The sequence below is a fragment of the Pongo pygmaeus genome, chromosome 13 (assembly GCF_028885625.2).
Source record: "Pongo pygmaeus isolate AG05252 chromosome 13, NHGRI_mPonPyg2-v2.0_pri, whole genome shotgun sequence".
In the NCBI taxonomy this organism is placed as follows: domain Eukaryota; kingdom Metazoa; phylum Chordata; class Mammalia; order Primates; family Hominidae; genus Pongo; species Pongo pygmaeus.
In genome coordinates this window covers 115822956-115848190 of record NC_072386.2, presented here as the reverse complement: position 1 = coordinate 115848190, position 25235 = coordinate 115822956, and the positions used below count along the sequence as shown (strand labels likewise).

The 25235-nt window shown below is 43.8% G+C and overlaps 1 protein-coding gene and 1 pseudogene across 3 annotated transcripts in view; both read left to right on the top strand.

Moving 5' to 3' along the window:
• Window positions 1–1502: 1502 nt before the first annotated feature.
• PPP6C (protein phosphatase 6 catalytic subunit) overlaps window positions 1503–25235 on the top strand; it is a 41883-nt gene continuing 18150 nt past the window's right edge. Inside the window, exons 1-3 of one of the 3 annotated variants that reach the window (XM_054501318.2) lie at window positions 2080–2371; window positions 2992–3020; window positions 21335–21430. In XM_054501318.2, coding sequence (XP_054357293.1) covers window positions 2215–2371; window positions 2992–3020; window positions 21335–21430 — 282 coding nt within the window. In that variant the 5' untranslated portion in view covers window positions 2080–2214. Of the gene's footprint in view, window positions 2372–2991; window positions 3021–17212; window positions 17232–21334; window positions 21431–25235 lie in introns of those variants that run through there. The other 2 variants (XM_054501319.2, XM_063650324.1) reach the window with 2 other exon arrangements.
• Window positions 2350–14968, top strand: LOC134737953 (NADH dehydrogenase [ubiquinone] 1 beta subcomplex subunit 3-like; annotated as a pseudogene).

Sequence of the window (25235 nt, the reverse complement as noted above, 5' to 3'; positions counted from 1 at the left end):
ACCTCACCTCAACAATTTTTTTTTCTGTTGGCCAGGCTGGAGTGCAGTGGCACATCTCAGCTCACTGTAACCCCCACCTCAAAGCGATTTTCATGCCTCAGACTCTGGAGTAGCTGGGATTACAGGCATGTGCTACAATGCCCAGCTAATTTTTGTATTTTTAGTAGAGATTGGGTTTCACCATGTTCGCCAGGATGGTCTTGAATTCCTAGCCTCAAGAGATCTGCTCACCTTGGCTTCACTACTGGGATTACAGGTTTGAGCCACTGCACCCGGCCTCAACAACAAAAAAAATTTTAATTACCTCACCCTATGCATCTCTTCATTTGTATCTTTTGTAATATCCTTTATATTAATAATAAACCAGTAAATGTAAATAAATAAATACTGTTTGTCTCTTCCCAGCAGATTGTAAGCCTGATTAGGGCAGGGATCATATCTGTTTTATTCACATCATAAGCACTGTGTAACCTCTGTTTTCTTTTCTCTTCGAGATGGAGTTTCACTCTGTGGGCCAGGCTGGAGTACAGTGGCGCCATCTCAGCTCACTGCAACCTCTGCCTCAAGCAATTCAAGTGATCCTCCTGCCTCAGCCTCCCCAGTATCTTGTATTTTTAGTAGAGATGGGGTTTCGGCATGTTGGTCAGGCTGGTCTTGAACTCCTGACCTCAGGTGATCTGCCTGCCTTGGCCTCCCAAAGTGCTGAGATTACAGGCATTAGCCACCGCGGCCTGGCCAATAGGCACTATATAACTATTAGTTTAATGAATGAAGAAATGAATGCTTGTGGGCATCATTCATTCTGCAACAAACTTCTAAAAATTAATTTTACTTTGAAACAATTTCATACTTTCAGAGGAATTACAAGAATAATACAAAGAAGTTCACCCAGATATCTCATTCAGGGTTAGCCAATTGTCCACAAAATATACCTTAGAGAGCAAGAGGATTAATTCCAGGGTCTCTTGAGCAACAAATATTTATTGAGAGCCTGCTACTATTGGATTACATAACAGTCTCTTAACTGGTCTCTTAGCTACAGGCATTGCACTCCCACCCCTAGTCCCATACAGCAGCTTCCTTTTACTAATTTATTTTTGAGGAGCATCTCGCTCTGTCGCCCAAGCTGGAGTGCAGTGCCTCGATCTCAGCTCACTGCAACCTCCGCCTCCCAACTCAAGGGGTTCTCCTGCCTCAGCCTCCAGAGTAGCTGGGACCACAAGCACGCACTACTGCGCCAGGCTAATTTTGGTATTTTTTGTAGCTACAGATAGAATAGAGATCTTTGTCTATTTTGTTCACGAAGTACTGCAAGCGCCTGCAGCTGTACCTGGCACATCTTTGTTGCTCAATAAACAGTGGTTGGATAAACGAATGCTGAAGGTATGCTAGTACCAGATACTGTTCTCGGTGCTGGAGTTACAGCAAAAAACTCCCTGCCCTCGTGGGATTCTCACTGGAAGCATGCTTAAGCTTAATCCATTTTTCAATCTTGACCCCACCATTTTGTTCCCTGTGAGATTTGGGGTGAACTACAGTTTCCAAGCCTCACTTTCCTATCAATCGTTACGAAGATTAAAAGGGAAAATATCATTTGTATCGCATTTAGCATCAGAAATGCTTTAATAATATTTGTTTCCCTTCCTTTCAGGCTGGAAGACTGGGGCCTGACATCTCTGCCACAGGCTTACGCGAGGTTTTCACAGGGACTTGGAAAGGTGCAAACGGTTACTACGGCCAGGCTTACCCAATTGTTAAGTGAAGATATTTTGGAGAGAGAGTGCTTAAAAGGGTTGGAAAAACAAACCAGTGAGTGGCTAGGACCACCTACTCCGCCGTTTTGCCCCGGAAAAGCCTCGCCGGCTGCCGGGAGGTGAAAGTCTGGAGGAACGGGAGGAAAAGAGAGGGGTGGCTGTCCACAACAGAAAACTACACATCCCAGCACCCCCGCGGCAGACGACTACGGGTCCCAGCAGGTTTCGCGGGGTGGACCGAAGCGGGGTCGCTTGGGGCCTGCAGTTGGGGTTCAGCCAGAGGGGGCGCCGGGCGTACCGACGTAGCAGGGAGAAGCAGGTCGAGCTCTAACGGCGCTGCGCAGACGCCACTCACGGGCCGGACGTGACGCAGGGAAAGTTCCGGCTTCGGCCTCCGCCGCTGCCGCCGCCGCTGCTACAGCCGCCGCCGCCGCTGTTGCCGCGGCTTGTTATTCCTAAAATGGCGCCGCTAGACCTGGACAAGTATGTGGAAATAGCGCGGCTGTGCAAGTACCTGCCAGAGAACGACCTGAAGGTGAGCCCTGTTTGCGGGCTCGCCCCTTCCGGCTGTGGGGCGCCCGCCGGCCCGCCCTTCCTTTCTCCGGGATCCCCGCCGGGTATCCAGTCCAGTCGCGGTGGAGGGCCTCCCCCATTGCCAGTCGAGCCGGTCCAACCCGGCGTCACGCCGAGGGTCGCGCGAGCCGAGTCCCCCGAATGCTGTCCTGGTTGCCTCAGTGGGGATCCCGAGGGATGTCGCGGCCTCTGTCCCAGGGTCGCCCCTTCTGGCCTTCGGGCTGCCCCAGGACCCGCAGCTGTAACAGCTTTGTTTAGAAGATTCGGCTCCCCACCCCATCTCCCGGTCTCCCGCAGTCGGAGCCGAGCCCCCGCGGCAGTGCCCTCGGGATGGGGTCGCCTCCACCGGAGGTGACAGCAGCGCGGAGTGGCCGGCGTCTGACAGGAGATGCCACCGGCTCCCGGAACGCGGCCCCAGTGTGTTTAGGTCTCTGAGGAAGGGGAAGGCGGTGGGCCCGAGTGGTTTGGTACTGGCGGGAGCGAATGTCAGGTCGTCCCTCTTCATTGCCACTCCTCCAAATTGCTTTTTAGTATCGTCAGTTTTCTTTTGCTAATTCAGAGGTGAATCCCTTTTCTGAGTATGTTGTTGAGCTTACTGAAGTGGATAAAGTAGTTGGTTCTCAATAAATACAAATACTTTCTCCTTAACCCCTTCTTAACTCAGTATTTCATTTTCTTGGTTTTCTAAAGGAGGTGAGTTCCTTGTTACTCCTGAGTCCAAGTAAGAGTAAATGTATGTATGGGTAAAGGAATGACTTTGGTATACTGCTTTTCTTTTTTAAAACTTTTTAATTATTATTATTATTATTGTTTTTAATTGAGATAGAGTCTCACTCTGTCGCCCAGGCTGGAGTGCAGCGGTGCGATCTTGGCTCACTGCAACGTCCACCTCCCGGGTTCAAGCGATTCTCCTGCCTCAGCCTCCCGACTAGGTGGGATTACAGGCGCCCGTCACGACGCCCGGCTGTTTTGTATTTTTAGTAGAGACGGGGTTTCGCCATGTTGGCCAGGCTGGTCTTGAACTCCTGACCTCAAGTGATCCGCCCGCTTCGGCCTCCCAAAGTGCTGGTATTACAGGCGTGAGCCACCGCGCCGGCCTAGGTATACTGCTTCTTTGAAAAGTGTTTCTATGCATTTGCTGAAATCAGAGCTTAGGTTTCTAGCAGTGCTTATCAGCTCGTGCTAGTATTTATCCGACTTAGTGTATTCTTTTTTTTTTTTGAGACGGAGTCTCGCTCTGTCGCCCAGGCTGGAGTGCGGTGGCACCATCTCGGCTCACTGCAGCCTCCGCCTCCTGGGTTCACGCCATTCTTCTGCCTCAGCCTCCCGAGTAGCTGGGACTACAGGTGCCCGCCACCACACCTGGCTAATTTTTTGTATTTTTAGTAGAGACGGGGTTTCACCGTGTTAGCCAGGGTGGTCTCGATCTCCTGACCTCGTGATCCGTCCGCCTCGGCCTCCCAAAGTGCTGGGATTACAGGCGTAAGCCACCGCGCCCAGCCCCGACTCAGTGTATTCTTAAGGAAATATATTACTGTGGGTTTTGTTTTGTTTATTTCTTCTTTGTACAGTAAGTTGATACTTAACATCAGTCAACAAGTATGCATAATATTTGAGGCCACACGTGCTGTTGTGAATGTGACTGAATTGTACTTACCTGTTAATTTTATGTGGCATATGATAGGGGAGTCATTCTTGTGCATTCTCCCGTTTTCAATAGAAAAATTTCAAATAAGGACAGCCTTCGTTAGTAGTAATGTAGCATTTGTGCTCATCTGAGTCCTTCAGACATTCCTTTTGTGGCTTCTTTCTGCTATGTGGTTTTTTTAAGGGAATAAGAATACAACTAGCATTGGGACCCAATTCATGGAAAACTAACCAGACCTCTTAGTAGCATTATTAATCCCGTAGGTGTGGTTGACTATTGCATGTCAGTGAATTGACGTGGAATTTTTTCTTTTTATTTATCATGCATAAAGCTTTTTTGAACTTTGTGTGTATGATGAATAAAGTGTTGCTTTTTATGAAAATGTGTCTAGGGTGCAGTGGCGTAATCTCAGTACTTGGGGAAGCTGAGGTGGGCAGATCGTTTGAGATCAGGAGTTTGAGACCAGACTGACCGACTTGGTGAAACCCCCTCTCTACTAAAAATACAGAAATTAGCCGAGCATGGTGGTGGGTGCCTGTAATCCCAGCTTACTTACTTGGGAGGCTGAGGCAGGGAGAATGGCTTGCAGTGAGCTGAGATCACACCACTGTACTCCAGCCTGGGAGACAGAGCGAGACTGTCTCAAAAAAAAAAAAAAAAAAAGAAATTGGGCGCTGAAATGATTTGAAAGATAATCTGGCCAGGTGCAGTGGCTCAGGCCTGTAATTAATCCCAGCACTTTGGGTGGCTGAGGCGGGTGGATCACTTGAGGTCAGGAGCTCGAGACCAGGCTGACCAACATGGTGAAACCCCGTCTGTACTAAAAATACAAAAATAAACTGGAGGTGGTGGCAGGTGCCTGGAATCCCAGCTACTTGGGAGGCTGAGGCAGGAGAATCGCTTGAACCAGGGAGGCGGAGGTTGCAGTGAGCCAAGATTGTGCCACTGCAGTCCAGCCTGAGTGACAGAGGGAGACTCCATCTCACAAAAAAAAAAAAAAAAAGAAAGAAAGAAAGAAAGAAAAATCTGTTGGAATTCTTTGTACCTCTTATTTGATAAACATTAGATTTCCTTCTTACCTTAAGGAAATACAGTTTTTAGACCATTTTATTTCTTGTTGAAACACAGCTGCATTGTACTTGACTTGTATTTGTTTCTTTTTTTTTCTTAAAAAATTTTTTTATCTTTTTTTTTGGGGGGGCGGGAACATGGTCTCACTCTCACCCATGCTGTAGTGTGGTGGCACAGTCATGGCTCATTGCAGCCTCAACCTCCTGGGCTCAGGCAGTCCTCCCACCTTAGCCTCCTGAGTAGCTGGGACCACAGGCACGTGCCCACATGACCAGCTAATTTTTATTTATTTTTTTGGTAGAGACAGGGTCTTGCTATGTTACCCAGGCCAGTCTTGAACTCCTGGGCTCAAGCGATCCTCCCACCTTGGTTTCCCAAAATGCTGGGATAACAGGCATGAGCCACTAGGCCTGTATCCATTTCTTAATAAACTTAAAAATATGTGTTTTGGGCAACCAAGACAAAAGAATTCTGAATTTTTCTTTAGAGACTTTTTTTCTGTCTTGGAAATGCTTTTATCAGATTAATTTGTTGTGTTGCTCATCTCTGGTGTATTTAAAGAAATTTAATTTTGTTTCTGTTTCTTGGCATGAAGTGCAACCTAAAATTAGGCCAAGAAAGTATGCCAGGAGTACTTTTTCTGAGGCTGTAAAGGCAAAATAAAACGTTCTATTAAGAAAAGAAATCATTGAGGCCACTTAATGAACATGATGGAAGATATTTGTTCTGGTAGAAAAGAAGACAGAAATTTACCTGTGTTTTAAATTTATTAGAAGATAAAATACTAAATGCATACGATGTTCCAGATTTAATCACAATTTCTGTTTCGCTAAGTTGGAAATGGTCACATCACTAGTACTGGATCAAATCTATGTAACTGTTTTTGTTTGTTTGTTTGTTTGTTCACTCTTGTTGCCCAGGCTGGAGTGCATTGGCATGATCTTGGCTCACTGCAACCTCTGCCTCCCAGATTCAAGCGATTCTCCTGCCTCAGCCTTCCTGAGTAGCTGTGATTACAGGCATGCGCCACCATGCCCAGTTAATTTTGTATTTTTAGTAAAGACCGGGTTTCTCCATGTTGTTCAGGCTGGTCTCGAACTCCCCACCTCGGATGATGCACCCGCCTCGGCCTCCCAAAGTGCTGGGATTATAGGTGAGAGCCTGGCCTGTTTGTTTTTTTGAGATGGAGTCTTGCTGTGTTGCCCAGGCTAGAGTGTAGGTGCACGTTCTCAGCTCACTGCAACCTCCGCCTCCCGGATGCAAACGATTCTCCTGCCTCAGCCTCCTGAGTAGCTGGGATTACAGGCACCCACCACCACTCCTGGCTAATTTTTGTATTTTTAGTAGAGATGGGGTTTCACCATGTTGGCCAGGCTGGTCTCGAACTCCTGACCTCAGGTGATCCACCCTTCTCAGCCTCCCAAAGTGTTGGGATTACAGACGTGAGCCACCGTGTTTGGCCATTCCTTGTTTGTGTTTTCCACAATTTTAGAACACTGCCCTGTATGTGATAATCAGTAAAGGTTTATTGACTCAAACTGTATACTGCTTTGTGACAAATACTTGTTTCTTCTTCTTCTTCTTTTTTTTTTTTTTTTTTTTTTTTTGAGGTAGGGTCTCAGTCTGCTGCCCTGGGTGGAGTGCAGTGGTGCAGTCGTAGCTTGCTGCAACCTCAAACTCCTGGGCTCAATTGATCCTTCTGCCTCAGCCTCAAAAGTAGCTGGGAGTACAGGTGTGCAATAGTGTGCCCAGCTAATTAATTTTTTTTTTTTTTTTTGATATGGAGTCTCACTCTGTCACCAGGCTGGAGTGTAATGGCGCGATCTTGGCTCACTGCAACCTCCGCTTCCTGGGTTCAAACAATTCTCCTGCCTCAGCCTCCCAAGTAGCTAGGACTACAGATGCATGCCACCATGCCTGGCTAGTTTTTTGGTATTTGTGGTAGAGATGGGGTTTCACTGTGTTAGCCGGGATGGTCTCAATCTCCTGACCTCATGATCCACCCACCTTGGCCTCCCAAAGTGCAGGGATTATAGGCGTTAGCCACTGTGCCTGGCAGAAAAAAAAATTTTTTAAAGGATAGCATCTTGCTATGCTGTCCAGGCTGGTCCCAAATGCTTCAAGTGATTCTCCCGCCTTGGCCTCCCAAAATGCTGAGATTATAGCCACTGTGCCCAGCCAACAAACACTTATTTACATGGTTCCTTGTGTTACCTGTGGGTGCCAGGGGCAGAATTGGATACTTGTGTCTGCCTTTGAGGGGCTTTCAATATAGTAAGGGAGGTAAAGAGGTAAACAAAGGCTGTAATAGAGGCTGCCCAGGATGTTGGCAAACAGAAGAAGCAGTATGTAACTTTAGAGTCAGAGATGATTTCATAAAGGAGCAGTTAGGAGGGACAGAGTTCAGGTAGACAAAATGAGAGGGAAAGAACATGCAAACAGAATAAATACCATGTGCAATGGTATAGTGTAATTTGCAAGAACATGGCTGGTTCGGGGAACTTGAAGTGGTTTGGTGTGGCTGGAGGTGGTACTGAAAAGAAAGATGCCAAATCATAGAAGAGTAGGCTGTTAAACTTAGATTGTTATCTTTTAGGTGGTGCATGAACACTTTGAAATGCTTTTATATTTTAGAGAAAAATCATACTGTGATTCATGATACTGTTTAAAATGTAGCTAACTAAAAATAAAAGTAGATTCAAAGAAAATTATTACAGGGATACACTGTTGTATGTGGTAGGAATATGACAAAATAATGAAAATGGTATTTGATGTTTGGGAAACACTGCCATAAACGGAGGAATACGCTTGAGGAGTTTTTAAGAAGGAGAATGACAGTAGGCTTTTGAAATGTTTATTCTGGCAGCATTGTGGACCATGGATTGGAATGCGCAAAAAATGTCGTAGAAGCAGTAGGCCCGGTGATATGAGAGTCCGAGATAAGGCAATGATAAGTGATTGTTGTGTTGGAAAGGAAATGAAGAAGGTATAGTGGCATCTGTTAACAGATTTGGTCTAGGTTATAATGAAGAGAGTTTAGCATAATTTCTTAGTTTCTGGCAAGGATTACTTAGTACTATAACTAGATTAAGGAATACGGGAAGTTTGGTTTGGGCCATATTGAGTTTGAGATGCTGCCAAGCTAAGACATCGAGATAGAGGTGTCCAGAATTACTCTTGGATACTTATGTCACTTAGATAACAACTACTTATTGATTGCCAAATGTGCTCTAAACACTGTTCTAATAGTATCAAACTCAGGAGAAAGATCTAGACCAGTCGTTCTCAACTGGGGGCAATTTTGCCCCCCAAAGGATTTTTGGCAGTGTCTGGAGACATTTTTGGTTGTCACAGCTGGGGCAGGGGAGGGGTGGGAAGTTGCTATGGGTATCTGGTAGGTGTAGATGTCAGCGATTTTGCTAAACATCCACAAGACAGCAAGCAGCCCCCTGCAATGAATAATAGTAGTGCCATGGTTGAGAAACTCTGATCTGGCCTGAGGATACAGATACTACCTTCTGGATCATAAGCGTGTGAATGAATATCATGGTCATTCCAGATTCCTAACTTCTCATTCCCAGTGATCTGTATTATAGTAGAGACTTTATATAAAGACTGTGTGAAATACAATGTTAGCTAGATATTTATTTAGTTAGTTACTTAGCTAGCTAGTTGAGATGAGGTTTTGCTATGTTGCCCAAGCTAGTCTTGAGCTCTGGGCCTCCAGCCATCTTCCTGCCTTGGCCTCCCAAAATGCTGATATTACAGGTGTGAGCCACCACACCTGGCTGTGAGATCTTTATTTTTAAAGCTAAGAGTGTTTTATAAATACCAGTACGTAAAAGTAGATAAAAGAAGTAGTATGTTTTAGATGACAAGATCAACTAAACAAGTAATTTTGAAAGTTTAGAACCCAGTGTTTGTGGGGGCAAGAGGGAACTGGGAGACAGAACAGAGAATAGAATGGGGTTGTTTGTTTTTTTCTTGTAAATTTGTTGGAGTTCATTGTAGATTCTGGATATTAGCCCTTTGTCAGATGAGTAGGTTGCGAAAATGTTCTCCCATTTGGTAGGTTGCCTGTTCACTCTGATGGTAGTTTCCTTTGCTGTGCAGAAGCTCTTTAGTTTAATTAGATCCCATTTGTCAATTTTGGCTTTTGTTGCCATTGCTTTTGGTGTTTTAGACATGAAGTCCTTGCCCATGCCTATGTCCTGAATGGTAATGCCTAGGTTTTCTTCTAGGGTTTTTATGGTTTTAGGTCTAACATTTAAGTCTTTAATCCATCTTGAATTGATTTTTGTATAAGGTGTAAGGAAGGGATCCAGTTTCAGCTTTCTACATATGGCTAGCCAGTTTTCCCAGCACCATTTATTAAATAGGGAATCCTTTCCCCATTTCTTGTTTTTGTCAGGTTTGTCAAAGATCAGATACTTGTAGATATGTGGCATTATTTCTGACGGCTCTGTTCTGTTCCATTGATCTATATCTCTGTTTTGGTACCAGTACCATGCTATTTTGGTTACTGTAGCCTTGTAGTATAGTTTGAAGTCAGGTAGTGTGATGCCTCCAGCTTTGTTCTTTTGGCTTAGGATTGACTTGGCGATGCAGGCTCTTTTTTGGTTCCATATGAACTTTAAAGTAGTTTTTTCCAATTCTGTGAAGAAAGTCATTGGTAGCTTGATGGGGATGGCATTGATAGACTGGATTAAGAAAATGTGGCACATATACACCATGGAATACTATGCAGCCATAAAAAATGATGAGTTCACGTCCTTTGCAGGGACATGGATGAAACTGGAAATCATCATTCTCAGTAAACTATGGCAAGAACAAAAAACCAAACACCGCATATTCTCACTCATAGGTGGGAATTGAACAATGAGAACACATGGACACAGGAAGGGGAACATCACACTTCGGGGACTGTTGTGGGGTGGGGGGAGGGGGGAGGGATAGCATTGGGAGATATACCTAATGCTAGATGACAAGTTGGTGGGTGCAGCGCACCAGCATGGCACATGTATACATATGTAACTTACCTGCACATTGCGCACATGTACCATAAAACCCAAAGTATAATAATGATAATAATAATAATAATAATAAAAGAAAAAAAAAAGAAAAAAAAGAGAATAGAATGGAACTGTGAACAAATGTCTTGAGGAAAAGGTAGAGAAGAGACATAGAGGTCTGCTAAGAATGATGGCTATGTACCCCTTCCTGTTCAGGGATTAGAAGGTAGTTGGGCACCAAACATATGAAAAAGAGCACTGATCATTAAAGAAATGCAAATCAAAACCACAATGAGATACCATCTCACGCCAGTTAGAATGGCGATCATTAAAAAGTCAGGAAACAACAGGTGCTGGAGACGATGTGGAGAAATAGGAACACTTTTACACTGTTGGTGGAAGTGCAAATTAGTTCAACCGTTGTGGAAGACAGTGTGGCGATTCCTCAAGGATCTAGAACTAGAAATGCCATTTGGCCCAGCAATCCCATTACTGGGTATATACCCAAAGGATTATAAATCATTCTACTATAAAGACGCATGCACTTGCATGTTTATTGCAGCACTATGCACAATAGCAAAGACTTGGAACTAGCTCAAATGCCCATCAATGATAGACTGGATAAAGAAAATGTGGCACATATATACCATGGAATACTATGCAGCCATAAAAAAGAATGAATTCATGTTCTTTGCAGGGACATGGATGAAGCTGGAAACCATCATTCTCAGCAAACTAACACAGGAACAGAAAATGAAACACCGCATGTTCTCACTCATAAGCGGGAGTTGAACAATGAGAATATATGGGCAGAGGGGTGGGGAACATCACATGCTGGGGCCTGTCGGGGGGTCAGGGGTAAAGGGAGGGATATCATTAGGAGAAATACCAATTGTAGATGATGGGTTGATGGGTGCAGGAAACCACCATGGCATGTGGATACCTAAGTAACAAACCTGCACGTTCTGCACATGTATCCCAGAACTTAAGGATAATAAAAAATAAATAAATAGAAAACAGAACACACACAAAAAAAGAAAAAATATTTGGGCACGATGAGGAGAAAGGGGTATAGTTTACCCTAAATTTGGGATAAAGCTGTGTAAAGGGTTTGGGAGGAGAGGAGCATGTGTCTTCACCATGATGACAAGGCAGGGCTCTTTGAGGCCGCTGTGAGTGTAGTTGATTGAGTCACGTAGCGTTTATAGTGAGATTTCATAGACTTCTTATTTTTGTGTGTGCGTGATAGCGATTTGTAAGCTACTGCCAAACTAGAGATGAGAGGCAGTAGCTTTGGCTTAGAGACATAGCTCTCTAAATCCTCAGTTGGGGTCAGCAGAGGTGGCAGTCGTAGGACGCAGCTGTAATTTTACTCTAGTTAGTGTGCCTAGGCCCTGGTTGAAGGCTGCTGCTAGGTAGTTTACATGTGTTCTCCAGACAATCTTTCAGATTGACAGAGTTTCACAGTTATGTTCTTCAGTTTATAGTGCACTGTTATTTTCAGGCTAGCACATAGTGTATGGGGTGGTAACCAGGGATGACTTCAAGTTTAGGAGGCCTTATGCACTAGGAGAACCAGTTACATGTCAGCGAAAATTCTGGCACATTGAAATATGGGAACCGGCCAGACACAGTGGCTCACGCCTGTAACCTCAGCACTTTGGGAGGCTAAGGTGGGTGGATCACCTGAGGTCAGGAGTTTGAAACCAGCCTGGCTAACATGGCAAAACCCTGTCTCTACTAAAAATACAAAAATTAACCAGGCATGGTGGCGTGTGCCTGTAATCCCAGCTACTAGGGGGGCTGAGGCAGGAGAATTGCTTGAACCTGGGAGGCGGAGGGTGCAGTGAGCCGAGATCACGCCATTGCACTGCAGCCTGGGCGACAAGAGCGAAACTCCATCTCAAAAAAAGAAAAAAAAGTACAGGCCAAACGTAGAATCCATTCATCAGTTCCTGGCATATTTGTTCTTTAATGCAAATAGGTTGCAAACTTTGGATGCTAATTATTATAAAAATAATAAATATGTATCATAGGTCTAATGGATTATTAATAGAAGTAGGATGCTGTCCAACACTGATATTTTGAAATTGACTGGAAAGACAGCCGCTATTCGCAAGGACTAACTGGATTGAGTGGTTGTGGTCAAGGTTGGATTATTATTATTTATGAGGTAATACATAAGGCTGTGGGGTGTTGGTATGGGGATAAGGGGAGTGACTGCTAATGTGTATACGGTTTCTTTTTGGGGTGATGAAAATGTTCTAAAATTGATTATGGTGATGGTTGCCACCACTGTGAATATAATGAAAACCATTGACTCTTACCCTTCAAAGGGATGCATTTTATGTAGGTGAATTATGTTGCAATAGTTGTTTTAAAAAATTATATTCGGGCTGAGTGTGATGCTCACACTTGTAATCCTAGCACTTTGGGAGGCTGAGGCAGGTAGATCACCTGAGGTCAGGAGCTCGAGACCAGCCTGGCCAAAGTGGTGAAACCCCATCTCTACTAAAAATATAAAAAGTAGCTGGGCGTGGTGGCAGGTGCCTGTAATCCCAGATACTTGGGAGGCTGAGGCAGGAGAATCGCTTGAATCCGGGAGGTGGAGGTTGCAGTGAGCCAATATCACGCCATTGCACTCCAGCCTGAACGACAAAGCAAGACTTTGTCTCCAAAAAAAAAAAAAAGAGAGAGAGAAAAGGAAAGCTGGATGAAGAGAGATAGCCAAGCCCATGTCTAGGGAAAAGCGTTCTTGACTGAGTGAACAGAAAGTACAAAGCCTCAGAGGAGGGAGCATGCCTAGCTAGCCCCCCAGACCTGGTGAGGCTGGTGCATGGGGCAACCTCCATGGAGAGGAGTCAGAATGAAACTCCATCTAATAAATGAAAATAAAAAATTATGTTCGTAGTTTCCCACCCTCCAAACCAAACCTAAACAAATCAAAACAATCTGCTCTTGAAAGAAATAGTTGATAAGCCAGACTTCATTAAAATTAAAAGCTTTTGCTTTGTGAAAGAACCTATCAAGAGAATGAGATGATGATCCATGTACTGGGAGAAAATATTTGCAAAATACATGTCTGATAAAGTATTGTTATCCAAAATATGCAGAGAATTCTTTTTTTTTTTTTTTTTTGAGATGGAGTTTCACTCTTGTTGCCTAGGCTGGAGTGCAGTGGCACGATCTCAGCTCACCGCAACCTCCGCCTCCCGCGTTCAAGCAATTCTCCTGCCTTTGCCTTTAGAGTAGCTGGGATTATAGGCATGCGCCACCACACCCGGCTAATTTTGTATTTTTAGTAGAGATGGGTTTTCTCTGTGTTGGTCAGGCTGGTCTCGAACTCCTGACCTTAGGTGATCCGGCCTCCTCGGCCTCCCAAAGTGCTGGGATTACAGACGTGAGCCACTATGCCCGGCCTACAGATAACTCTTAAAACTCAATAAGAAAATGAACAATCTGATTAAAAAATGGACAAAAGGAAGTTGCTGTCAGATCATGCCAGTTTTTCAGAATGGTTGTGCTAAATTACACTTTCACCATCTAGGTGTGAAAGTGGAAGGCACATCGCAATATGTTTTCCTCAATTCTCACAGTCTTGCAAGACGTGGCCCATGGACATGGACATGGACATGAACATGGAGATAGTAAAATGGAACTTCCAGATTATAAACAATGGAAGATAGAAGGGACACCAGTAGAAACCATCTAGAAGAAGCTGGCTGCAGGAGGGCTAAGGGATTTATTGGGCCGCAGTGAAGCTTGGAGATACGTGGGTGGCTTTGCAGAAATGTTTCCTTTGTTGGTGCATTATTACAAAGATTCAAATGGGGATTTGCTGCATTTGTGGTAGCTGTAGGAGCTGAATATTATTACCTGGAGTCCCAGAATAAAGGTAAGAAGCATCACTGAAGATAATACCCGGAAGTATCATAGTGGTTTCTTAACTCTCTAAGGTTTCCTCACTGTAGCCTACTTGCCTGGTTTGTCCCTTAAAGAATATTAGTAAGATATAATAAAGTAAAATAAATACATATATGCCAAAAAAATCGACAAAAGACACCTCATCAAAGAATATATAGTGATGACAAATAAGCATATGAAAAGATGCTCTACCTTCCGTGTCATTAGGGAAATGCAAAGTGAAACAACCATGAGATAACCACTATATACCTATTAGAATGGCCAAAATCCAGAACACTAACAGTACCAAATGCTGATGAAGATGTGGAGCAACAAGAATTCTCATTCATTGCTGGTGGGAATGCAAAATGGTACAGCCACTTTGGAAGACGGTTTGGCAGTTTCTTATAAAACTAAACAAACTCTTCATATAATCCAGCAGTCCTGCTCCTTGATATTTACCCAAATGAGTTGTAAACTTATGTCCATTCAAAAACCTGTACATAGATTTTTATAGCCGCTTTATTCATAATTGCCAAAACTTGGAAGGAACCAAGATGTCCTTCACTAGGTGGATGGATAAACAAACTGTAATATACCCAGACAATGAAATATTATGCAGTGCTAAGAAGAAATGAGCTATCAAGCCATAAAAAGACATGGAAGAACCTTAAATACATATTACTAAATGAAAGAAACCAACCTGAAAAGGCTACATATATATATGATTCCAACTATATGACATTTTGGGAAAGGCAAAACTATAGAGACAGTAAAAAGATCAGTGGTTTTCAGAGGTTGGAGGGAGATGAGTTTGAATAGGTGAAACTATTCTGTATGATACTATAATGGTAGGTACATGTCATTATACAATTGTCAAAACTTATAGAATGTGCAGTAGGAGTGACCCTCATTTAAACAAACTATGGCCTTTGGATGATAATGATATGTCAGTGTATACTCATCATCTGTAACAAACGTACCACTCAGGTGTGAGATGTTGATGCGGGGAGGCTGTCTGGGGGGAGGGGCAGGGGGTATATGGGAACTCTGTACTTTTTTCTTTTTTTCTTTTTTTTCCCCCTTTTTATGGAGAACGAGGTCTCTCTATATTGCTGAGGGAGGTCTTGAACTCCTGGACTCAAGCGATCCTCCTGCTTTTGCCTCCCTAAGTGGTGGGATTACAGGCGCAAGGCACTGTGCCCAGCGAGGGAACTCTGTACTTTCTTTAAGATTTTTTGTTTGTTTGTTTTGAGACGGAGTCTTGCTCTCACCCCAGGCTGGAGTGTATTGGCGCCATCTCTGCTTACTGCAAGCTCCACCTCCCGGGTTCAGGCCATTCTCCTGCCTCAGCCTTTCGAGTAGCTGGGACTACAGGTGCCCACCACCACGCCTGGCTAATTTTTTGTATTTTTAGTAGAGATGAGGTTTCACTGTGTTAGCCAGGATGGTCTCGATCTCCTGACCTCGTGATCTGCCTGCCTCGGCCCCCCAAAGTGCTGGGATTACAGGCGTGAGCCACCGCGCCCAGCTGGGAACTCTACTTTCTGCTCAATTTTGCTGTGAAGCTAAAACTGCTCCAAAAAATAGTCTTATTTACAGGGGTAAAAAAAACACAATAAAAAAATCTGCTTTCCCTGGAGTTGTAACTGTCTCAGTAATGATTATTTCCAGCCTTCTAATTGTTTAAGCCAGAAACCCCGAGTCATCCTTGTTTCTTTACTTTCTCTTAACACCCTGTATCCAGCCGGTCATAAATCTAGCAGATGCTACATTCAGATAACATCTGGAATCTATTTTCCCTATTTTTTGCTTCTACTATCCTGTCCAAGCCAGTTAACTTTTACCTAGATTATTATAGGAGACACTTACCTGATCTCCCTGCTTACTCCTTTGTCCCCATTCCAACCCCAGCCCAGCCACCCCTCCACCACCATCAATCCATTTTCTCTTTTCTTGTTTTTTTGAGAAAGGGTCTCGCTCTGTGACCCAGGCTGGAGTGCAGTGGCACAATCTCAGCTCGCTGCAGCTTTGACCTCCCGGGCTCAAGCGATCCTTGCACCTCAGCCTTCCGAGTATCTGGGACTTCAGGCACATGCCACCATGCCCAGCTAGTTTTTGTATTTTTGTAAAGACTGAGTTTTGCCATGCTGCCCAGGCAGGTCTCGAACTCCTGAGCTCAAGTGATATGCTCACCTCGGCCTCCCAAAGTGCTGGAATGATAGGTGTGAGCCACCACGCCTGGCCAGTTTGTTTTCAACACAGCTGACTTAATATCATGTCAGTCTTCTGCTCTAGAACTTCTTATGGCTTCCCGTTACACTCAGTAGAAGCCCAGGCCCTTGTTTTCACCACCAGTGACCTAAATAATTCTGTAATGCTCTCCTGTTTTTCTTCTCATTCAGTTTACTCTAAACACACCAGCCTTGATGATGTTTCTTAGACGCAAGCATGCTTCACATCAGGACTTTTGGTTTTTATTTCTCTGCCTGCAGTTATTGTGTCCCCATAGCCTTACCTCTTTCAGAGTTTTGCTCAAAATTCACTTTATCAGTAAGGCTTCCATACTCTCCTTGTTTAAAATAACAGCACCTACTCTCCACCCCAGCACCCGATCCCTCTTCTAGTGTGTGTGTTTTCTCTATACTTCCTTGATATCACTATGTGACAAATTACTGTTATATATTTTACTTATTTATTGTCTGTCTCATTCTATTAGAATGTAATCCCCTTGAGAGCAGAGCTTTTAGTCTGTTTTGGTCATTGCTGTTTACTTTGTACCTAGAACAATACCTGGTAACATACCAGGCCCTCCATAAATATTTGTTGCATTGAACAACTGAATATTCAATATAGTGTAGTGGAAAGTGGTAGGAAACTTGGATTCTAGATCTGTTGCTAAGGTTAAGTAACATCTTAGTCTTATTATCTAAGTCAAGTGAGAAATTTGGCATAGGTAATTTCTTTTTTTTTTGAGACATAGTGTTGCTCTGTCGACCAGGCTGGAGTGCAGTGGCGCTATCTCTGCTCACTGCAAGCTCCACCTCCCGGGTTCATGCCATTCTCCTGCCTCAGCCTCCCTAGTAGCTGGGACTACAGGCGCCTGCCACCACGCCTGGCTAATTTTTTTTTTTTTTTTTTTAGTAGAGACGGGGTTTCACCGTGTTAGCTAGGATGGTCTCTATCTCCTGACCTCGTGATTCACCCGCCTCATTGGCCTCCCAAAGTGCTGGGATTACAGGCGTGAGCCACTGCGCCCGGCTGGCATAGGTAATTTCTAATGCATACCAGAATTTTATAATTCTGATGGAACCTTCGAGAACATCTTTCAGTGTAAAGTTTAAGGCTCAAAGTTCAGAAACATTGTTTCACTCATCAGCATCTATTTTTTGCTTTCGTTTTTGTGTTTTTTTTGAAACAGAGTCTCACTCTGTCACCCAGGCTGGAGTGCAGTGGCGTGATCTTGGCTCACTGCAATCTCTGCTCCTGGATTCAAGCAATTCTCCTGCCTCAGCCTCCCAAGTACAGGATTACCAGCACCCGCCACCACGCCCAGCTAATTATTTGTATTTTTTGTAGAGATGAGGTTTCACCGCGTTGGCCAGGCTGATCTTGAACTCCTGACCTCAGGTGATCCACCTGCCTCGGCCTCCTAAAGTACTGGGATTACAGATGTGAGCCACACACCTGGCCTGTTTTTCTTTTTTTTAGACAGGTTCTCACTCTGTCACCCAGACTGGAGTGCAGTGGCGCGATCTCGGCACACTGCAACCTCCGCCTACCAGGCTCAAGCGATTCTCCTGTCTCAGCCTCCCAAGTAGCTGAGATTACAGGTGTGTGCCTCTACTGACCGGCTTATTTTTGTGTTTTTTAGTATAGACAGGGTTTTGCTATGTTGGCTAGGCTGGTCTCGAACTCCTGACCTCAAATGATCCACCTGCCTCAGCCTCCTAAACTGCTGGGGTTATAGGTGTGAGCCACCACGGCTGGCCTGTTTTTGTTATTTTTTTTAATGAGTGATGGATGTACTATATGGCAGGACCATGGATTGATTTGTTGAAGCATCTAGGTGTTGTGGAAAATTCAATACAAACAGGAGCTAGCTACCCAGGGACTCAAGGCCAGAAGGATTCCAGGCCAAAAGGAAGATCTTGCCTTTGAGGTGCTATTTTAAGATCAGGAACTTACCCTAGGAAGGAAGGCAAATCATTTTATTTTGAAGTTTTCTGATTTTTTATATAATGTTGAGGAAATTAACAACTCTATTTCCCTCATTTTCTTTTGGGAGCCCTTTTTTTTCTCCTCCCCCCTCCCATTGAGTTCTGTTCTTGCTACTGTGTAGCTATTGTTGTAGCTGTAACTGTTAAAGTATTTCTCATATATTAATGAGAGATTGTAGCATTTAGATTCCTTAATTAATGTTTAAAGTGATTTCATTATGCTTGTTAGTTTAATTTCTCCTTTCTTGGCAGACTTATCATAAAATCCAATAAGCCTTTGGCAATAGTACAAACTGGTCTCAGGTAGGAAGGAAGGTTCCACCTGAGACCTCCAGTTCCCTGTATATAGCAGGGATGTATACTTCCTTTTCCAGAGCGTTGGTGTGAGAATCATATGCTTTCTATGACATTTTTTGGTTTGATTACTTTCAGTGGACAAATATTTTTGAAGTGCAAACATTTAGAGTTCCTTTAACAAAAAGAATGGCTTGGTGTGTGCGGTGGCTCACGCCTGTAATCCCAGCACTTTGGGAGGCTGAGGCGGGTGGATCATGAGGTCAGGAGAGCGAGACCGTCCTGGCCAACATGGTGAAACCCTGTCTCTACTAAAAATCCAAAAATGAGCTGGGTATGACGACTCATGCCTGTAATCCCAGCTACTCGGGAGGCTGAGGCAGGAGAATGGCTTGAACCTGGGAGGCAGAGATGGCAGTGAGCTGAGATTGCGCCACCGCACTCCAGCCTGGCAACAGAGCGAGATTCCGTCTCAAAAAAATAAAATTAAAAAAGGCTCATCGTTTTTTTTTGTTGTTGTTTGTTTGTTTGTTTTGAGAAAGAGTCTCGCTGTTTCCCAAGTTGGAGTGCAGTGGCGTGACCTCGGTTTACCGCAACCTCTGTCTCCTGGGTTCAAGCGATTCTCTTGCCTCATCCTCCCGAGTAGCTGGGATTACAGCCGTGCACCCCCACGCCTGGCTAATTTTTTTTTTTTTTTTGAGATGGAGTCTCTCTGCTGTCCAGGCTGGAGTGCAATGGGCACAATCTCGGCTCACTGCAACCTCTGCCTCCCAGATTCAAGTGATTCTCCTGCCTCAGCCTCCCGAGTAGCTGGGATTACAGGTGCCCGCCGCCATGCCCGGCTAATTTTTGTATTTTTAATAGAGACGGGGTTTAACTACGTTGGCCAGGCTGGTCCTGAACTCCTGACCTCGTGATCCACCCGCCTCAGCCTCCCAAAGTGCTGGGATTACAGGTGTGAGCCACCGCGCCCAGCCTAATTTTTATATTTTTAGTAGAGATGGGGGGTTTTGCCCTGTTGGCCAGGCTGGTCTTGAACTCCTGACCTCAAATGATCCGCCCACTTTGGCCTCCCAAAATGCTGGGATTACAGGCGAGAGCCACCGTGCCCAGCTGGCTCCTCAGTTTTAGATTTGAATTTTATAATTAATTATAGTTAACCTTTTTATTTCAAAATAACCCAGTTTTCCCCAGTAGTAACATTTTGTAGAACTATAGTGTAATGCCACAACCAATACAACATCAGCCAACATTGACACTGATACAACTCATGATCTTCAGGTACAACCCAAGATCATCATCTCATGATGTTCAGATTTCTTCAGTTTTACTTGTGTTTGTGTGTGTGTGTGTGTGTGTGTGTGTGTGTGTGTGTGTATTCAGTTCTTTGCAGTTTTATTGGATAAGGGCTCATGTATCCAACTCTATAGTCAAAATACAGAACAGGTCCATCACCACAAGAATTCCTCGTGTTGCCCTTTTATAGCCACACCCACTTCCTTCCTGCAACTGCTGGACCCCTGGCAACAACTAATCTGTTCTCCATTTCTTTAATTTTGTCATTTCAAGAATGTCGTGTAAACACGGCCGAGTGCAGTGGCTCAATGCCTGTAATCCCACCACTTTGGGAGGCCAAAGCGGGCAGATCACCTGAGGTTGGGAGTTTGAGACCAGCCTGACCAACATGGTGAAACTACTAAGAATACAAAAATTAGCTGGGCATGATGGTGTGCGCCTGTAATCCCAGGTACTTGTGAGACTGAGGCATGGGAATCACTTGAACTGGGAGGCAGTTTGCAGTGAACTGAAATTGCGCTACTGGACTCCAGCCTGGGCAATAGAGCAAGACTCTGTCTCAAAAAAAAAGGGAAAAAAAGAAGGTTATGTAAATGGAATTATACAGTATATAACCTTTTGGGACAGTTTTCTGTTGTTGTGTTTTTTTCACTCAACATAAATGCCTTGAGATGAATCCAGGTTGTTGTGTGGCAGTATTCGTTTCTTCTTATTGCTGAGTAGTATTACATGGTGTGGATGTACCAAAATGTGTTTAACCATTCACTCATTGAAGGGTATCTGATTTGTTTTTAGTTTTGGGCTATTATGAATTAGGCTTCTGTGAGTATTTATATACGGATTTTGAACATGTTTTTATTGCCAAGACTACAATTGCTGGGTCAGATGGTGAGTGTGTGGTTTGCAATTTATTTTTTAAATTACCAGATAAAAACCTTTTACTGGCTGGGCACGGTGGCTGACGCCTATAATCCCAGCACTTTGGGAGGCTGAGGTGGGTGGATCACCTGAGGTCAGGAGTTCAAGACCAGCCTGGCCAACATGGTAAAACCCTGTGTCTACTAAAAATACAAAAATTAGCTGGGTGTGGTGGCACACGCCTGTAACCCCAGCTACTTGGGAGGCTGAGGCAGGAGAATTGCTTGAATCTGGGAGACGGAGGTAGAAGTGAGCCAAGATCGTGCAACTGCATTTCAGCCTGGGAGATAGAGCGAGACTCTGTTTCAAAAAAAAAAAACCAAAAACCTTTTACTGTTAAAATTATTTCTTCATATATATATGTATATATGTGTGTGTTTTTTTGGTGAGAAGCATCATTTTATAGTTCTTGTAAAGCTGTCTGTCTCCTAGAACCTAGTGTCTCTATAGGTAGTTTGCATTGCATTAAGAATTCTGTGTGACAGCTGGCAGAAATCCAACCCCCGAATTATCACAGGGTACTTTCCTATCAAAAGTTATACTTGGGTTTTGTAAGTATTAGACCTGGTATTTTTCTTTTTTGGTATTTTATCTTTAGTTTTCATGTTGTAGTAAATGTTTACCTTTTATTTTCTCTTTTTACAGCGGCTATGTGACTACGTTTGTGACCTCCTCTTAGAAGAGTCAAATGTTCAGCCAGTATCAACACCGGTAACAGTGTGTGGAGATATACATGGACAGGTAAAATTTCATGAGCAGATTTTTAAGTTTTGTACTGTCCATGATCCATGTGTATTTTCACATGTGCTGCAAAATTAAAACAATAACAACATCAACAAACACAACTGGTGGTAAGCTAGGTTGCCTCAGTCTCTGTGACACAAATGATTCCTGGTTTACATTTTTGGTGAATAAAAGCAGTGGTCAAATTAATGATGGAATTTGTTGATAATTACATTTGTGAAGTGAATAATGCAGCATTAGTTTTCTGTGGAATGGTGGGGTTGGGGGTAGGTAAAGATATAAAATACAAACACATGCTGCTCATAATAACTGTGATTAACAGGAGATGTTTTGGTGTTAGGCACTTTTTTCATTCAGTTCAATTCTGTTCTCCTGTCATATATTGTTGAAAATTTATCATTTCTTTAGTGGGAATGAGAATAGCAAAGGTACAGAAAAATAAAATTGTTGGTCCGTGATGTCACAGCAAATCACTGATGAATAAGCTAGAAAATATTTAGCTCAATTTTTCATCTGCTGGGTGTTTGTAAGAATTTCAAAGCAGTGCCAGGCACGGTGGCTCACGCCTGTAATCCCAGCACTTTGGGTGGCTGAGGCGGGTGAATCATGAGGTCAGAAGTTTGAGACCAGCCTGACCAACGTGGTGAAACCCCGTCTCTACTGAAAATACAAAAAAATTAGCCGGGCATGGTGGCACGTGCCTGTAATCCCAGCTACTCAGGAGGCTGAGGCAGGAGAATCGCTTGAACCCGGGAGGTGAAGGTTGCGGTGAGCCAAGACCGCGCCACTGCACTTCAGCCTGGGCAACAGAGCAAGACTCCGTCTAAAAAAAAAAAAAAAAAAAAAAGAATTTCAAAGCAGTAACAGGAGGGGCATACCTCATATTTAGATTCTGTTGTCAGTGTTTAGTCTCATGTATATTTGTAGAATTTTTTCACTGGGAAATGAAAGCTGAACAGATTATTCATAGAGTGCTATATGCATACAGTGTAGTTGGGGCTGTAAGACTTAATAATACATTGCAAACAATGTAGTCTTTAAAGGATGCCAACAGGACTTACTGTCGCCTGTGCAATTTCCCTGCCTTAAATATGACCGTGTAAATGAGCCGAAATGTGTGTAAATTGACTCTGATTAGGGGCTGCTCCATGAGTAAAGTCTTGTTTTGGCTACTTACTTACAGGCTGATTTTCTTTTGGTTTTTCAAGGTGTTTTCTGGAATGTTGAGATTATAAAAAAATCTGACACTTGCATGTCATCACCTCCTAGATAGAGGTCCCATTATGTTATCTTTGATCGTTAAAATTACAGTTCTTTAGAGTTTAGGAATTGATTTCCTAAAATTTCCATGTAACTTCTCTCTCAAAATAAACATTTGTATTTTGCTAACATAAAGGATGTTAATATAAGCAGTGTCTTAACACATTCCTGAAAACTGGAATAAACCAAGTCATGTTTTCCCCCAATGTAGTGTAGAAGTTTCTATGTAACTTCTCTCTCAAAATAAACATTTGTATTTTGCTAACATAAAGGATATTAATATAAGCAGTGTCTTAACACATTCCTGAAAACTGGAATAAACCAAGTCATGTTTTCCCCCAGTGTAGTGTTTCCCCCAGTTGTAGACTTTTTAAGATGTGAAGTACAGCCGTGATCAAAGGTCAGAAAGTTAGAGACCAACCTCAAACTACTAAAATTGGAAGCATAAAATTGCACTTTTGTATTATATATACCTTCAGTCCAATGTGCAGTTCTGGCTAACATTTATCTTGTGTTTTGAGGTTAACAAAGTACTTTTTCACATATTCTGTGTCAGTTTTTTCCCGAAGTCCTGTGAGATAGGATTATTTTGTAGACAATGAAAGGGAGACTGAAAGATTGAAGAGAAATAGCCCAAACTCACACACAGCTACTACAGGGCAGATTGAGGTTTGAAAGTAATTTGGGTTTCTTTTGTACATGTTATTTTAAGACCACCACCAAACCGTGAACAGTTGTTTATGTTGTATATGTTCCTTAAAAACAATTGTTCCAGGTGCAGTGGCTCACGCCTGTAATCCCAGCACTTTGGGAGGCCAAGGCAGGCAGATCACAAGGTCAGTAGTTCAAGACCAGCCTAGCCAACATGGTGAAACCCCGTCTCTACTAAAAATGCAAAAATTAGCCAGGTGTGGTGGTGCGTGCCTGTAATCCCAGCTACTCGGGAGGCTGAGGCAGGAGAATCACTAGAACCCAGGAGGCAGAGGTTGCAGTGAGCTGAGATCATGCCATTGCACCCCAGCCTGGGCAATAGAGTGAGACTCTGTCTCAAAAAAAATAAAATAAGCTGGGCGTGGTGGCTCATACCTGTAATCCCAGCACTTTGGGAGGCTGAGGTGGGTGGATCATGAGGTCAAGAGATCGAGACCATCCTGGCAAACATGGTGAAACCCCGTCTCTACTAAAAATACAAAAATTAGCCAGGTAGGGTGGCAGGTGCCTGTAATCCCAGCTCCTCAGGAGGCTGAGGCAGGAGAATTGCTTGAACCTGGGAGGTGGAGGTTGTGGTGAGCCGAGATCGCGCCATTGCACTCCAGCCTGGGCAACAAGAGCGAAACTCCATCTCAAAAAAACGAAAAACAAACAAACAAAAGATTACTAATCAGAAACATGGGATTTGAGCCTCTAAATAGCTATTGACTGATTAAATACAATGTAAAATGTATCCTTTGGGACTTATCTTCCTCTGGGGCGTGTTCTGGAATTGCAGGGTTGTGTTATGAGTATGAATAAACATGTTAGCAAGCATGTTGTGCTGAGAAGCATTGAAGCTGTGTGATATAGTGAGGAGTTATAGACAGATACAACTTCAGTGTCAGATACAACTTGGTTTAAATCCTGACTTGGCTATATATTAGTTGTTTAAGAAGCCATTTCAGTTAGCTCACAAATTCGTTAAGTGTGGCCTGTGGACCCTTGGGTCTCTGAGGTGGTACAGAGGCAATGGAGGGTAAAACTGCTCGTGCCTTAGCATGAATCAAGGGAATGACACTAGAATATGCTGATTATCATTGAGTTCTTCACCAACATGCCTGCACAGTAAAATAAAATGCCAGTTTCACTTAACTCTCAACCCTTTAGAATATCCATTATTTGAAAAGTCTGGCTGGGCATGATGGCTCATGTCTGTAATCCCAGCACTTTGGGAGGCTGAGGTGGGAGGATCGCTTGAAGCCATGGGTTCAAGACCAGCCTGGGCAACCAAATGAGACCCCCCCCCCCATCTCAAACTCCTGACCTCAGGTGATCCACCTGCCTTGGCCTCCCAAAGTGCTGGGATTACAGGCGTGAGCCACTGTGTCTGGCCTGAGACTCCCCATCTCTAAAAAAAAAAATTTTTTTTTTTTTTTGAGACAGAGTTTCACTCTTGTTGTCCAGGCTGGAGTGCAATGGTGTGATCCTGGCTCACTGCAACCTCCACCTCCTGGGTTCAAGCGATTCTCCTGCCTCAGCCTCCTGAGTAGCTGAGATTACAGGCATGTGCCACCACGCCTGACTAAATTTTTGTATTTTTAGTTGAGATGGGGTTTCTCCATGTTGCCGAGGCTGGTCTTGAACCCCTGACCTCATGTGATCATCCTGTCTCGGCCTCTCAAAGTGCTGGAATTACAGGCATGAGCCACCATGCCCGGCCTTTTCTTTATTTCTTGTTTTTTTTTTTTTTTTTGGACAGGGTCTCGCTCTGTCACCCAAACTGGAGTGCAGTGTTGTGATCTCAGTTCAATGCAGCCTCTGCCTCCCGGGTTCAAGTGATTCTTGTGCC